Source organism: Narcine bancroftii, chromosome 1, assembly GCF_036971445.1.
Source record: "Narcine bancroftii isolate sNarBan1 chromosome 1, sNarBan1.hap1, whole genome shotgun sequence".
In the NCBI taxonomy this organism is placed as follows: domain Eukaryota; kingdom Metazoa; phylum Chordata; class Chondrichthyes; order Torpediniformes; family Narcinidae; genus Narcine; species Narcine bancroftii.
In genome coordinates, this window is record NC_091469.1 from 389,259,079 (window position 1) to 389,275,546 (window position 16,468).

General features: G+C 38.6%; 1 protein-coding gene across 1 annotated transcript in view; it reads right to left on the bottom strand.

Moving 5' to 3' along the window:
- The window catches only part of elp2 (elongator acetyltransferase complex subunit 2), a 197,616-nt gene that overhangs the window by 123,310 nt on the left and 57,838 nt on the right, over window positions 1-16,468 (bottom strand). Inside the window, exon 10 of the mRNA XM_069913639.1 lies at window positions 1,962-2,062. Within this exon, the coding sequence (XP_069769740.1) occupies window positions 1,962-2,062 (101 nt within the window). The remainder of the gene's footprint in view (window positions 1-1,961; window positions 2,063-16,468) is intronic.

Sequence of the window (16,468 nt, forward strand, 5' to 3'; positions counted from 1 at the left end):
CACAGAGCAGTGAGAATGTGGAACGAGCTGCCAGCTGAATTGGTGAATGTGGGTTCAATTTTATAATTTAAGAAGAATTTGGACAGGTACATGGCTGGGAGGGCTATTTTATGTCTGAGGTCAAAGCACTGGAAGACATACAGGATTACAAGGTTGAAGTGATAGAGTCAATGGAAAGATGTATTAACTTGATTAACATTCTTATAAATTTGAACAGTCAAGGAAAGATCCAGCTGATGGACCTTGAGAATTAAATTAGGTAAGGTTATATATGGAAAAACTGTGCCCTCTGATGTCTGGATTTTAAAAAAAGAGGCAATTTCACATCGACTACAGCTCTGCCTTCAACACCATTTTTCCCTCAATTCTGGTCAAGAAGATCCAAATCTTGGTCCTCTGCACCCCACTCTGCAACTGTATCCTTGACTTTCTCATCGGAAGACCACAGTCAGTAAGAATTGAAAATAATGTCTCCTCCTCACTGACTATCGACACAAGGATGTGTACTACTCACTATATACCTATGACTGTGTGGCCAGACACAATTCCAATGTCATCTACAAATTTGCAAGTGACACCACAGTTGTTGGCAATGAGGAAGCATACAGGAGGGAGGCAGATCAGCTTGTTGAGTGGTGTCATGCACACAACCCTTCTCTCAACGTTAGCAAAACGAAGGAGATGATTGTGGACTTCAGGAGTAAGGCAGGAAAACATGATCCAGTCCCCCTTCGAGGGCCCAGTAGTGGAGAGTGTCAAGAACTTCAAATTCTTGGATGTCAACATCTCTGAGGATCCATCCTGGAACCTCTGTCCTGGAGCCTCCATATCAATGTAATCCCAATGAAGGCTCTCCAATGGCTGCACTTTGTGAGGTGTTTGAGATTAGGTATGTCACCGCAGACTTCCGAAAATTGCTAAAAATTCCAATTTTAGCAATTGGCTAGTGTAGCATACCATGGCTGGTTGCATGGAGGTGACAATGCTCAGGACACAAAAATACTCCAGAAGGTTGTTAACTTGGCCTGCGACATCACAGGCACCAGACTTCACTCCATCAAGGACATCTACAAGAGATGGTGTCTTATGAAAGCAACCTCTATCCTCACTCAAGGATCCCTACCACCTAGGCCATGCCCTCTACACTCTGCTACAATTGGGAAAAAGATACAAGAACATACAGACAAGCACTCAGTGGCGCAAGCACAGCTTTTCCCTGCTGATATCAGATTCGTGAATGATCAATAAACCAAAGACACTGCCTTACTTTGACTTTTCATGACCTATTTTTATTTATTTTTTGTTAGGTGATTTATATGAACATTTACACTATGATCCTGCCATAAAACACCAAATTTCATGATTTGTTCATGGCAATAAATTCTGATTCTGAAACCAAGAACACCTATTCCAAACAACAGGTGCTACAAATTTGGTGTCAATCAGTCATGACCTACTTGAGTAATAAGTGCAGTTGAGAAGATGATACACCCATTCCCATTTTTGTTTCCATCTCCAATACTGGTCCAAAAGGGAAGTTCAATTCAGATTAAGACACTATTTTTCCCAAACAAATAGTACTTAAATGTGCATAATTTGAAATGCATTTATAGTTCTGAAAGGGCCAAATTTTTACAACGAAGGGAAACTCCCTTCCAGACCAGAGTTTTTTTTTTAAAAATCACACCAACTCTTTTGCCTTGGAGTCATGTCCTTCCAATGCATAACATCAGGGAGACCCTCTTGTGGCAGAAGAAAATGACACCAGTACTTAAAGGAATAAAAAGATTAAATATAATTGGTTTGATACATTGTGCTTTTGAAACATGAATGGATTTGACAAATATATCACACATTTTTATTGGAATTGTCTACTGATCAATAATTTGATGTCAACTATAATTGCTGCATAACATTTGTCAATTTACTGTCAAGGAAACCAGCATTAAAATAAAGCTTACCTGTTCTAACCATACATCAGATTCTTCATCTAAAGCCCAAAGGATCATTGTTTTATCCATTGATGCAGATAATAAGGACAAGGGCTGTTCAAGTCTGCCATCTATAGAAACAAGTGCAGAATACAACTAAGTCAGGCAATACAGATTATGGAAATGCTTGTACAGGTATATATATCATTGTACATCACTGTTTTTGGCTCGGAGCTCAGAAATTACTGGGAGCGTCAAATTACCTACAAAATTCAAAATTCCGCCCTAAAAAAGTGAAAACAATAACTCAAATAAATAAACCAAAAATAATTAGTTACTGCAAACTGGAGTTTCTAAACTTCAGGTTAATGACAAAGATTTACACTTTCTATGAAGTGTGAGGAGATTTAACATATCATTCAATACAGACATACCTCGATTTGCACCCAATCGAGTACCATCTGATCGCAGATATGTCCAAGGCCATCATATTGCAGTACACATATAGTCTTATTCTATTATTACCTGTGTATGTATATTTTTATGTATAGTACATGTATTTACATTTTATTAACTATGGTATTTAGACATGTGTATGTACAGTATAGAGATTTATGTGTCATGGTATCTTATGTAGTACAGTATATTTCATCAATAATGATCGACACCCCCAAATCAATTTGCGTCCCCACTTCAGCTTGGCAGTTAATACGATTATTTCCCAGTGGCTGATGGAGAAATTACCCTTGCTGTAACACTCCTCTCTGTAACTGGATCCTGGACTTCCTAACACAAAGATCACAATCTGTCCGGGTCAGTTTCAGAACGTTGAGCACTCTCATACTGAACACTGGCACACTTCAGGGCTATGTGCTCTTCCTACTCCTGTTCACACTACTGATCCACGACTTCATTGCCAGATCCAGCTCCAACAGCGTTATCAGATTTGCAGATGACACAACACAGTTGGCTTCATCAGCAACAATGATGAGTCGCACTACAGAGAAGAGGTGGAAAATCTCAAAAGAATGGTGCAAGAATAACAACTTGAGTCTCAACTTGGACAAGATGAAGGACATAATCATGGACTTCAAGAGGACCAGAAATGGACACCCTCCACTAAACATCAAACAATTCTGTAGTAGAGGAAATGGAGAGCACCAAGTTCCTTGGGGTTCACTTAACTAGTGACCTATTATTGACACTCAACATCTCCTCACTTGTCAGGAAGGTGCAACGGCAACTGCACTTCCTGGGAAGACTGAAGCGGGCAAGGCTACTGGCCACCATTACGTCAACCTTACATAGGAGCTCTATCAAGAATGTTCTAGCCGACTGCATCACAGTGTGGTATAGTTGCTGCAGAGAAATGGATCGGAGGTCAATCCACAGGACTATAAGAGTGGCAGAGAGGATCACAGGATTGTCCCTTTCCCCACCCATCCCCCATCGATATGATCTACTGGGATTATTGCCTGAAGAGGTGTGCATAATCTCGGAGGATCCCTTCCACCCTGCACACAGCATTTTCAGCTGCTCCTGTCAGAGAAGATACAGGAGCATAAAAGCCAGGCTGAGGAACAGCTTCTTCCCATGGGCAGTGAGAATGCTAAACGACCAAAGGAACTGCTCACCCTAACCATTCGAGACTCTCATATATACAAAACAATATTTATCTATTTATTTTTATTGATGAAATACTTGTCCTGCATGTGCATTGTTCATATGTGTTTTGTCTGGTTGTTTCTACATGTTTTGCACTGAGAATCAGAGAACGCTGTTTCGTCGGGATGTACTCATACAATCAGATGACAATAAACTTGACTTGTGCATCCAGTGATTATAGAAAAATGCTGGAAATATTCAAAAGGTCAGGCAGCATCTCTGAAGAGAGAAACAGAATTAATGTTTTAGGGCTATGAAATTTCATCAGAACCAGGAAACATTTTAACTCAAAGATGCTTTTTTAATTTCCAGAGAAGGAAAATGGATGGAAAGAACAAAGAAAATATCTTAATAGGTGGAGACCAAACTAGACTGAATGATACAGCTGGCATTGGCATCAAATAGGAGGATGAAGGCATACAGATTACAGCTGGTGTCTGAAGGATAAATAGAAGGAAATAAATGAGGACAAGACAGAAAGGATAAACATAGAATATGGAACATTTACAGTACAAGCCCTTCAATCCACAATGTAGTTATGTCAATCTACTCCACAACAATCCATTATTTCCCTACCTCACATCTAAGTGCTCTATTTTTTTTTAGCATTCATATACCTATCACTCTATTGTACCAGCCTCCACCACCACTGCAAGCTATGCATTCCAGGCAGCCACCACTCGCTATGTAAAATAACTTACCTCTGACATCTCCTCTACTCACCTTAAACAGATGTCCGCTGGTATTTGTGATTGTCGCTCTGGTAAAAGGTGTTTGCTATCCACCTATTTCAGCCCTCATAATCTCGTATATCTCTATAAACTTGACTAAGTTACCTCTCATCCCTCATCACTCGAAAAAGAAAAGCCCGAGCTCCGTCAACGCTGCTTCATATTACATGTTCTCCATTTCAGGCAATATTCTGGTCAACGTCCTCTGCACCATCTCCAAAGTTTCTACATCTTTCCTATAAATGAAGCAACCAGAACTGAACACAACACTCACAGCTCTTAAACTCAATCCCCCAACTAATGAAAACCATATGGCTTCTTAACCACCTTGTCAACTTGCGTGGCAACCTTGAGGGATCGATGGACCTGGATCACAAGATCCCTCTATTCCTGCATCCTGTTAAGAATTCTGCCATTAACCAAAGTGCATAATTTCACTTATCTGGTTTGAACTCCAGTCACTTCTCTGCCCAACTCTGCATCCTATATTCTGTGGTAACCTTCTACACTTTGCACAGCACCTCCAACCTTTGTATCATCTGCAAAATTACTTATCTACCCCTCCACTTCTTTGTCCAAGTCAATTATAAAAATTACAAAGAGCAAGGGTGGATGAGAAAATGTTCCTTCGACCACTACCCTCTGCTTTCTGCAGGGAAACCAATTCCGAATCCAAGCAGCCGAGTTTCCTTGGGTTGCATGCCTCATGACTTTCTGTAAACAATGCTAAAATTATGAGACATGGAAAACAATTTTGTAGTTGTTAGAAATCTGAAATAAAAGAGAATACTGGAGATACCTGAAGATTAGGCATTACCTGCAAAGTAAGAAAAAGTGAGGTATAATTTCATGTCAATATCACTTCATCAGAACTGACTTAAGCCAATACAAACTAGAGAGAGTGCTTATTTGAATTTGAATTTGAGTCATGAATTTTGATGCGTCTGGTCAGAAGGTGAGCTTCTCATCTCCAAGCTTACACTGGGTTATGTTCAAACAGCATAAGAGAAAAAAGATTACTGGGCACCTTTGCATTGCTCTTCCATTCCTAAAAATGGGGAGATGTTGAATATTTCTCAGTTTCTGGAATATTTCAAGAAATTTAAAAAATGGCTATTTAAACCATGTGGTTTGAAGGGCCTGTTTCTGTGCTGCAATGTTCTATGATAAACTTCCAGATAAAACCATTAAACCTAACCAGAGAAGATGCAGTGCAGGAAAATCATAAGGCAAAATACTGCTGGAAATCCATCATTACAGAATATACTCAACAGATTAGGAAGCATCTGAAGAAACAAAGAGGAGTTAAATTTTCAGGTAAGAATGAAAATTTGTGTTTTCTTATGTAAAATTAGTTGTGAATACTTTCCACCTCTCTATAGCAAACTGAAATTTTTCCACAAAAATCATAATAGTGTCAGTTCAAACTTTATGGCTTTATTTATGAATTTTCTATTTCCATTAATTAAAAATTTACGCGAGGAAATATTTCAAAAGTTACCCTTGAAGTGGCCAGTGACGGGAGGAGTCACGTGATGGAGTCATGGCCGGTAGGGTAAAACCTGCCCTCTCCAGAAAAGAAGAAAAAAAAGTCAAGAAAAGACAAAGTTCAACAAATATAAAGTATGAGAAATAAAAGATAAAGTTGCAGAGAAGAGAAAGAAGATGGCACCCAAGAAGGAAAAAGTAAAAACGGGAAAAAAAGAAGAAAAGACAGCGGAAAAGAAAGGAGAAGGCCTTACCTACACGAAGAAACAGGGAGCCGTGGTGGCGAAGAGCGCCCGATCTCCGAGGTTGGTGTCGGCCCTGCGGAGTCACGACTCCCCGACCGATGAACTGCAAAAATTGGCTCTCTGAGCCAAACAAAAGTGCGTAACTGCATGCGCGAGGAGTCGCTCATGAGCAGTGCTCAATCTAAGGTAAAGGAAAACACCGACGGGAGGGGGGCTCAGCCCAGGAGCGGGCAATCACGGCGTGACCAACTGAGGGATGCCTGACACAAGGGCTCTCAGCTGGAAGATGAGGAAAGTGGCGGGAGAGGGAGTGAAGTACCAGGTGAGAAAGAAAGTCGACGGCGTGAACGGCAAGAGGAGCAGCAGCAGGAGGTCCAACAGATGAGCAGCTCAGAAGGAGAGGACCAACAGCAAGAGTCCAAGCAAGAAGAGGCCAGACAAAGTGAGACAAGCAACACATCAGAAAAATCAAAACAGACACAGATACAAAGAGAGGAAGAAGACACAAACACAGATACAGACACAGAAGAAGAGGAAGAAGATGACCAAGATCACAGAGAAATAGAAGGTAAAACAGATGGACAGAATATAGATAAAGCTTATTTTGAAGAACAAATGAGAGCATTAAAAGAATGGTTGTCATTAGAATTTAATGCAATTAAAAGAAAAATGAAATAAGATAAAATGCAAAGATTAGAACTAGTCATGACAGAAATAGGGAAAAGAGTAGAAAATGTGGAAGAACGAGAAATGGAAGTAAACGACGAGGAAAATTGGAAGAAAGTGATAAAAAAAATTAAAGAGACACAAGAGTTGTTAGATCAGAAAATTGATATGTTGGAAAATTATAGTAGGCGAAACAACATAAAAATAGTGGGCCTGAAGGGAGATAAAGAAAGCACAGATATGAAGGAATTTATAAAAGAATGGATCCCGAAGGTCCTGAAATGCAGGAAGAAATGGAAATAGAAAAGGCACACAGAACACTAGCTCCGAAATCACAGATACATAAAAAGTCCAGATCCATTTTAGTAAAATTTTTGAGATATGTGACAAGAGAAAATATACTGGAGTGGGCAAGGAATAAAATTAGAGAAGATAATAAACCATTGGAATACAAGGGTCAAAAAATACTTTTTTACCCAGACATAAGTTTTGAACTTTTAAAGGAGTTTAATACAGCAAAATCAATCCTATAGAAAAAAGGTTATAAATTTATAAATTCATGTTAAGACATCCAGCTGTGCTTAAAATATTTATCCCTGAGAAGCAAAACAGACTGTTCTCGGATCCGGAGGAAGCACAAGAATTTGCAAAACGCTTGCAGAACAGAAGGAGAGATGAAGAGATGAAGAACAGCAATAAAGTATATATAAAGATGTAAATACAATGTATATGTAAAGAACTAAAGAAGGGAAAGAGAAGGTGAAGTGCAAGTTGATGAAGTGGACAAAGACGATGTGGTCGAACAATAATCATGGCTTTTAATAGCAGAAACTCATGGTACAATAATGAAAGACAAATACAGTTATATCCAAGGGGAGTCTCCTTAACAGTAGAGATAATCCACAGCCATGTTACTACAGCAAGGCTTGTCAGAGGGGAGAAAGGCAGGTTGGCAGATATTCACCACAGAAGGGAAAGAAGGAAATAAGGGGAATAAAAAGGGAGAATTTTGTTCTATGTGTAAAAAAAATGTTTTCTGGAGGGAGGGTGGTTGGGGTGGGAGAGAATAACCGTCACTGCAAAATCAGTTGACGCTTGCGAACAGGATCGCAATCCAAATGGAAAGGGGAGTTGTGGTTGCCCAGCAAGGGATAAGAGGCAACTCAGAGAGGAGGGGTGGGGTGGGGGGGAATATTTGGGGTTAAGGTAATATTAGATGTGGGAGATGCTGGAGTATTTTATGTTTTAAATGTGTTGTCATACATTGAGTTTAAAAAGGGAAAACTGAGAGATGAAAATGGGGAACATGATGGTGGTGAGGAAGCGGAAATGAGGTGTAAACAGGATATGAGATAGTCACGTTGAACTATATGACTATAAACATTAATGGAATACATAACCAAATTAAAAGGAGGAGGCTATTAAATCTACTGAAAAAAAGAAAAAAATAGACAGAGCATTTGTGCAGGAAACACATCTAACTGAAGTGAAACATAATACATTAAAGAGAGACTGGGTAGGGCACATAATGGCAGCATCATATAATTCAAAAGCTAGAGGTGTAGCTATATTAATTAATAAAAATGTATCAATAAAAAAAAAGGAGGAAATAATAGATCCAGCAGGGAGGTATATAATGATAAAGTGTCAGATATATTCAGAAATTTGGAATTTGCTCAATATATATGCACCTAATGAGGAAGATCAAAAGTTTATGCAGGATATTTTTTTTGAAGATTGTAGATACACAAGGAAATATATTGATAGGAGGGGATTTTAACCTTAATTTGGATCCAATGTTGGATAAAACTGGACAAAAGACAAGCAAAAAGAATAAAGTGGCCAAATTTATGGTTAAATTAATGCAGGAAATGAAATTTATGGATATATGGAGGAGGCAGCACCCAAGAGATAAGGAATACTCATATTATTCAAGTAGGCATAAAACATACTCAAGGACTGTTGGCCCATATTCAAAGGAGAGTTAGGAAAACTGAATATAAAGCTAGATTACTATCTGATCATTCACCCCTGTTATTAGCAATAGAACTGGAAGACATCCCACCAAGGACATATAGATGGAGGTTAAACTCCATGCTACTTAAAAAGCAGGAATTTAGAGAGTTTATTGAACGCCAAATTAAAATGTACTTTGAAATAAATATGGAATCTGTGAAAAACAAATTTATATTATGGGATGCAATGAAAGCTTTCATTTCAGGGCAGATAATAAGTTATGTAACTTAGATGAAAAAGGACTAGAATCGGGAAGTAGAGCAGTTGGAAAGGGAGATAGTAAGTACAGAAAAGGAACTAGCAACAAGGGATGATATAACAAAAAGAAGAGAATTGGTGGACAAAAAATAAAATACAAAACATTACAAACATACAAGATGGAGAATAACAATGAAAACAAAGCAAAAGTATTATGAACTAGGAGAAAAAACACACAAAATATTAGCCTGTCAACTTAAAACAGAACAAGCTAAAAGAACTGTATTGGCATCAAGGAAAAAGGACAAACAAATTACATATAACCCAATAACTTTAAGGAATTTTATGAACAATTATACCAAACTGAGAACGAGGGGAAAGATGATAAAATAGAAGAGTTTTTAGGTAAAATTGAACTGCCAAAATTGCAAGAAGAGGAACAAAACAAACTGATAAAACCATTTGAAATAGAGGAAGTACAGGATATATTAAAAAAACTGCCGAACAATAAAACGCCAGAAGAGGATAGATTCCCAAAGAATTCGATAAAACATTTAAAGAGTTATTAATTCCTCCTCACCTGGAAGTAATAAACCAGATAGAAGAAACACAAAACTTGCCAGATTCATGTAAGACAGCAATAATTACAGTAATACCAAAGACGGGGAAGGATCTATTAACACCAGCATCATTTAGACCAATATCTCTACTTAACTCAGATTAGAAGATAATAGCAATATTATTAGCATACAGATTGGCCGATTGTGTACCAAAAATAGTAAAACAAGATCAAACTGGATTTATTAAGAAAAGATGAACAGCGGAAAATGTCTGTAAATATATTAATTTAATTCATGCAGTTCAAGGAAATAAGATGCCAACAGTGGCAGTTGCTTTAGATGCAGAAAAAGCCTTTGACAGGGTAGAATGGAATTATTTATTCAAAGTATTACAGAGGTACAATCTACCAGAAAAATATATTAATTGGATTACAGCATTATATAATGGACCATTGGCGAAGGCAACAGTAAATGGATATGTATCGAACCAATTTAAATTAAGTAGGTCAACTAGGCAGGGATGCCATTATCTCCCTCACTGTTCGCTTTAGCAATAGTACCATTCGCAGAACTGTTAAGAACAAAAAATAAAATAAAAGGGATAAAAATAAAGGAGAAGGAGTATAAAATCAGCTGATTTGCAGATGACATCATAGTATACCTAGTGATGCCTCAGACCTCCACCCCCTAAAATGATAAGAAAGCAAAACGACTTGATCCAGTGTGTAAAAGTAGATGACACGTTTTTCTTGTTTATTTTTAACAATTGTTTAACCATTGTTTAATGGTTTTATTGGATTGTATATGTTGAATATTTATTGGTTTTGGAGGGGGTGGGAAGGGGAGGAGGGTGGGTGGGGTGGGGAGAAAGGGAGAAAATGCCACTGTGTATATTTTATGAGAAACGTTTGTATATATTTTAGTTGATATGGTTCAGTGTGAACATTTTTTTTAAAAATTTAAAAAGTGGTCAGTGACATTCACAAATGTTCATGTACAACACATGCTGACCCAGTAAATGTAAAGTATTGGAAGACCCAGCCTATAAATAGAACCCCCAACGTTTTTATTGCACACAGGAAAACTCCGTCGATGTTATCTGCTCTTTGTCCACACTGTAGCTACAGGCATGCACTTGATGTTAGTTATAAGCAATGTGTTCTGAATATTTAACACATGTTCAATGGAGTGAAACTTTGGGAGATCATCATAAGCGGGAGTTTGCTTGCACTTGTTTAGTACAAAGATGGATTGACAACACGGATGTTGCAAGAATTGCAAATCCAATTACATCTGAGATACAATACTAGAAAAACAGCCAGCAAAGTCATTTTTAAAAAATCATTAACATCCACAGTACTTACCAGATTGCATCACTTCACTTATGTGGAGTAATCAATGATGCTACTTTTCATTTAATGTTCATGAACAATTAACAATTGCTGTTTCATGATTGTCTGAAAATGCAGATTGACTTTATACCAATTTTAAAAATTGCTCATCCACTGTAACAAGAAACGGAGGTACCAGAATATATCTGATCATTTCCTTAATAGTGCAATGTAGCTTCATTCTGAGCAACATAATTTAAAGAGAATTTCATGCCTCCACAGACCTAGCATTTGCCTTTGATTCAGAAGGTAGTTGGTTAAAGAAATGGTCTAAAAATTTTTACTAAGCTTCAAATAAATAAATGATTAATGCAGATTGCATAAGCATAACTGATATTAAATGACTCAAGGAATTATACATTCATGACATTTAACATGATAGAAAGATTCAAAAAGAGGGGATACAGTGAAATAATTTCATCTGGTGATGGGAAGTCAAAACAAAGGAACACAATCTTGAAATTAGAGGCAGACCAGCAGGAATGACATCTGAAAGCAATCACACATGCAAAAAGACTGGAACTGGAAATCACCCTGACAGATTGTGAATTTTGGGTCGATAAAAAGTTTCAAGACTTAAATCAACAGATTTGCGTACGGTAAGAGCACATCAGCAAGTAAATAAGATATAATGTCCAAGTCTTCATCTAAACAAGGTATCAGTTCCAAATTGAGGGAAAGTTAGGGACCTCATCACAGACACCAAAGATATGCCCATCATTTTTCTCACAATGTTAAGAGTAACCACAACTTATCTGGATCTTGCTGATGAACAATATATTTATAAACTCTGACTTTCCATTGTATTAACACAAAAATATGTGATACGCTATGGAAAACCCTGCGGTTACTCTTGCATTCCCGATTGCTCTCTCCATTAAGCCTCCTCATCAATTGTTCATTCCAAGTTGCTCCATCATCCTCATCTAATCTAATTTCCTCCAATTGCTCTGCCCTCCTGCAACAATCCCTCAAACCCGCAGAAAAGGGTGGTGCTGTTGTGGTCTCACACACTGACCGCTACTTTATTGAGGCCAGACGACAGCTCTCAGGCACCTCCTCCTACTTAGCCATTCCAGAGGATTCCACCACAGCTCATCAAGCCTCCATCTCCAACACCATCTCCAACCTTGTCACCTCCCTCCCACAGCCTCCAAACTCATTGTTTCCTATCCCCACACTACTCGTTTCTACCTTTTATCCAAGATAAATAAACCCAACCATCCAGGTAGACTCATTGTTTTCACTTGCTATTGCCTCACCGAACTAATTACATCTTACCTTGACTCTATCTTTTCTCCCCACCTACATCTGTACTACCTCACATGCCCTCCATCTCTTCAATGACCAGATTCTCCAAACTGGATCAGCTCATCTTCATAATCTTCATCTTCATCCATTTATAACTCCATCCCTATACAGAAGGTCTTAAAGCAGTGGTTCTCAACCTTTTTCTTTCCCATCACATACCACTTTAAGCATTCCCTATGCCATAGGTGCTCTGTGATTAGTAAGGGATTGCTTAAGGTAAAATGTGGGTGGAAAGAAAAGGTTTAAAAACCACTGTTTTAATCATACCTAATTGACTTGTTATGTACACGGTTTCATAACTCCAAAGGAAATAGGCCAATTACAATTTTTCTCAAGCAAAATATTTCAGTAACAATTGGGTCTAGAGCAGTGATTCTCAGCCTTCCCTTCCCACTCACATACTACCTTAAGCAATCCCTTACTGACCACAGACCACTTATGGCATAGGGATAACTTAAAATGGTATTGAGTGGAAAGAAAAAGGTTGAGAACCACTGTCTTAAAGCACTTTGCTTCCTTCTGGACCAGAGACCCAACTAGTCGCCATCTTCCATCACCCTCCTCCACCTGGTAGAACCTGTCCTCACTCTAAACAATTTCTCCTTTAACGCATCTCGGATGTCTGTGACATTTTTCCATATCTTTATGAAGGGCTCAAAACATTGATTATGTATTTTTATCTTTGCGATATAAAGGACACTGTTTGACTTGCTAAGTTTCTCCAGGATTGTTTTTACATCAACCACAATATCTGCAGACATTTGTTTTTTTAGTTCAGACATCCTCCTGCTGCTTCTCCTGATTCGCTGTGCTCACCATCACTCAAGAGGAGTCATCAATGCGTTCCTCTTACAAAAGGTTTTGACCACTTTGCTTTCAGAAAGGGTCAGCACTTCTAAGCCCCTTAATAACCTTGTTTTTTGTTGTTAACAGTAAAGGCTTTCACACCCTTAATGTGCAAGTTGTCAATCATCAGAAGGATTTCCTGGTGTTTGAGATAGCACATGACTGCTTTATCCTGACAGAGTCTAAGCTACCAGATATCTTCAGCAGCAGCCAATACAAGGGGAAAAAAATCCCTGGGGCCAAAGTGTACCAGTGACTAACTTACTACACTAATGGGACAGGGCAGCTGAACAGTAAAACCAATAAATCTATAAATTTACCAAAAGTGTAGCATTCACAAAGAAAATCAAAACTCCACGAATGTACAAGCCGTGCGAACAGATTGACAAAGAGGAGATAATGCATCTCACTATGGTTTGTGACTAGCAAGGGGCTTTGAGATTGACAATATTCTTATAAAATAGTGGCTGCATGAACCTTCAGAAATGTGGTCAAAAATTGCATAGTCAGTTTCGAGCCCTTACAAGAAGTGTTTGTGTATACATGGCATGTTATGCCAGACAGCAAGTGCTTTGAAGTTGTAAAATTTTTATTTGCTCAACTAAACCATCATCCCATAGGTGAATGTGCAAGTCTATTTTCCTAAATGAAACTCTGTTGACGTGAAAATTCCTTGTTGGAGCTACTGAAATGTAATTCAGAATTATGAAAGTGCAATATTTTAATAAAACTATATTTCACAGCTGACAAAGATACCAGACAAGAGAACACGAAAGGACTGAAGGATAAAGAAGCTGGCATTGCTGATGTTCAATGATCATTGGGATTTTTATTTTGAGACATACGGCACATAACAGGCCATTTTGGCCCACGATCGGTACTGACCAATTTAGACCCAATTAACCTACACTCCTCCCCCCCGGTACATTTCAAATAATGGGAGGAAACCGGAGCCCCTGGGGAAAACCCACGCAGACACGGCAAGAACATATGAACTCCTTATAGATCGAACCCAGTCCTGATCATTGGCACTGTAAAAGCTGATAGATCAGCTCAGTGAGTGGTGCCACACCAACAACCTTGCGCTCAACATTAACAAAACCAAGGAGATATGGAGGACTTCAGGATTAAGTTAGGGGAACACGATCCAGTCCTCATCAAGGCCTCAGTAATGGAGAGGGTCAAGAAAGTCAAACTCCTGGGTGTCAACATCTCCTAGGATCTGTCCTGGAGCCTCCATGTTGATGTAATCACAAAGAAGCCCCGCCAGTGGCTATACTTGGTGAGATGTTTGAGAAGATTCAGTATGTCACCGAAGAATCTCGAAAACTTCTGCAGGTGTACCATGGAGAGCATTCTGGCTGGTTGCATTGGAGGTGCTAACTCTTAGGACAAGAATAAACTCCAGGGTTGTTAACATGGCCTGTGACATCACAAGCAACAGATTTCACTCCATAGAGGACATCTACATGAGGTGGTGTCTTAAAAAAGTAGCCTCTATCTTCAACGACCACCCACACCACCCAGGCCATGCCCTCTCCACTCTGTGACAAAAGAACAGCTTCTTCCCCACTGCCATCAGGCACTGCCTTACTTTTTGTGCACTTTTTTAAATTTATTGTTGTAAGGTGGTTTATATGAATATTTTCACAAGATGCTGTTGCAAAACACCAAATTTTGTGACTTGTTCATGACAATAAATTCTGATTTTTAACCACTAAGCTAATCAATGCCCTGATGGCAAAATATCTTAGCCTTAATAAAACAAATTATAATGGTGGCCTGGTCTGTTACCAGAAGTCATGCCTCATTAAATTGACAGCAGGTTGACCCCATGGATGAGTGAGACTATAAACAGGATTCATCTCATAGCACAGAGAGGTATTCTGGGCTGAGATGGTGGGAAGGATGATATTAACTGGAAAGGATGAAGAAAAAATTCACATCCTACCAGGACTGGTAGGATTGAATTATAAAGAGAAGCTGGATAGGCTGGGATTTTTCTCCCAGGAATATAGGTATAGGTACTTAAGGGAGGGGGGGGGGGGGGGTGTCATGATAGACATAGATAAAGTAAATAGTCATTGTCTTTTTCCCTAGGTAGAAGAATTTAAAAATAGAGCCCATTGATTTGAGGTGAGAGGGAAAAGATTTAAAAGGGACCAGAAATTGATCTTTTTCACACATAGGGTGGTGGGTACTTGGAACAAACTGCCAGGGGAAGTGGTAAAGATGGGACAATTAAGCATTTAAAATACATTTAGACAGGACAATGGATAGGGTAAGATATAGATTTGCGGCTGAACACAGACAAAGGTGACTAGCTTGGTCGGCATGGACAGGGTCTGTTTCTGTTCGAAGAAGTCTATGACTCTGACCAGTTGATCTAGGTTCTGTTGTATTCTTGGACAGACTTCCTCACTGTCCACTATACTACCAATGACGATGTCACCTGTAAATGTCATCGATATTAATGATTTGAATAGGCAACAGTGAACCTAGAACCAATCCCTGAAGCACATCACTGGTCACAGGCCTCCAATCCGAAAAACTACTAGTATCTACTGATTCCTCCTACTTAGCCAATTCTAAATCCAGATCTCTCCTTCTGAACTTGCATCTCCCACATAACCTTGTCCTTATAGAGCAGGGGTGGCCAACCTTTTAATTTTTAATTCAGACATACAGCACAGTAACAGGCCATTTCGACCCACGAGTATGTACCAGGGTTGTTGGCAGCACAGACTCGTGGGCCGAAGTGGCCTGTTACCAAGCTGTATGCCTAAATTAAAAATTAAAAGGTTGGCCAGCCCTGTTATATCTAGCGTAACTTTGTCATCTCTTCAAAAACAAAATCAAAATTAAGAAGGAAGTTAGAAAATGTCTCAGGAAGTACAGATCTCTCAGTTTAACTCTAGTAACTGATAAGATGATGAAGTCTCCTCCAAAAGGATAAAACAAACATCAAAAAAGGCCAAGATTAATTTTAAAATAAAAAGTCTTGCTTGACCAATATTTTCAAACTATGAAAAGATAACAGAGTGGCGACAATGATACTAGAGTAATTTAATGTATTTGGATTTGAATTTTTTTTTGACAGATTAGTGGAGTTACATCAGACCACTAACCCTAAAAAATCTTTTTGATTGCCATTTCTATTATCACCGATTACCAAGTAAACCAAAACCAGTGAACTCCCTAACACAAGGATCCATGACTTTGGGAGATAGAGAGAAGGTGGATGAACAAGATATGGATAATTCAGGTGACATGCAAATGAATGAATTCTAAACCTGATAACAAAAAGAAAAACAAAAAGGCTTAAAGAATAATTAAAAAGAAGGTAGGAAATGGGACCAAAGGATCCTGGCTAGAATTTAGAATTCATGTTAATATATTAAGATTTGTATTCTGCTACAC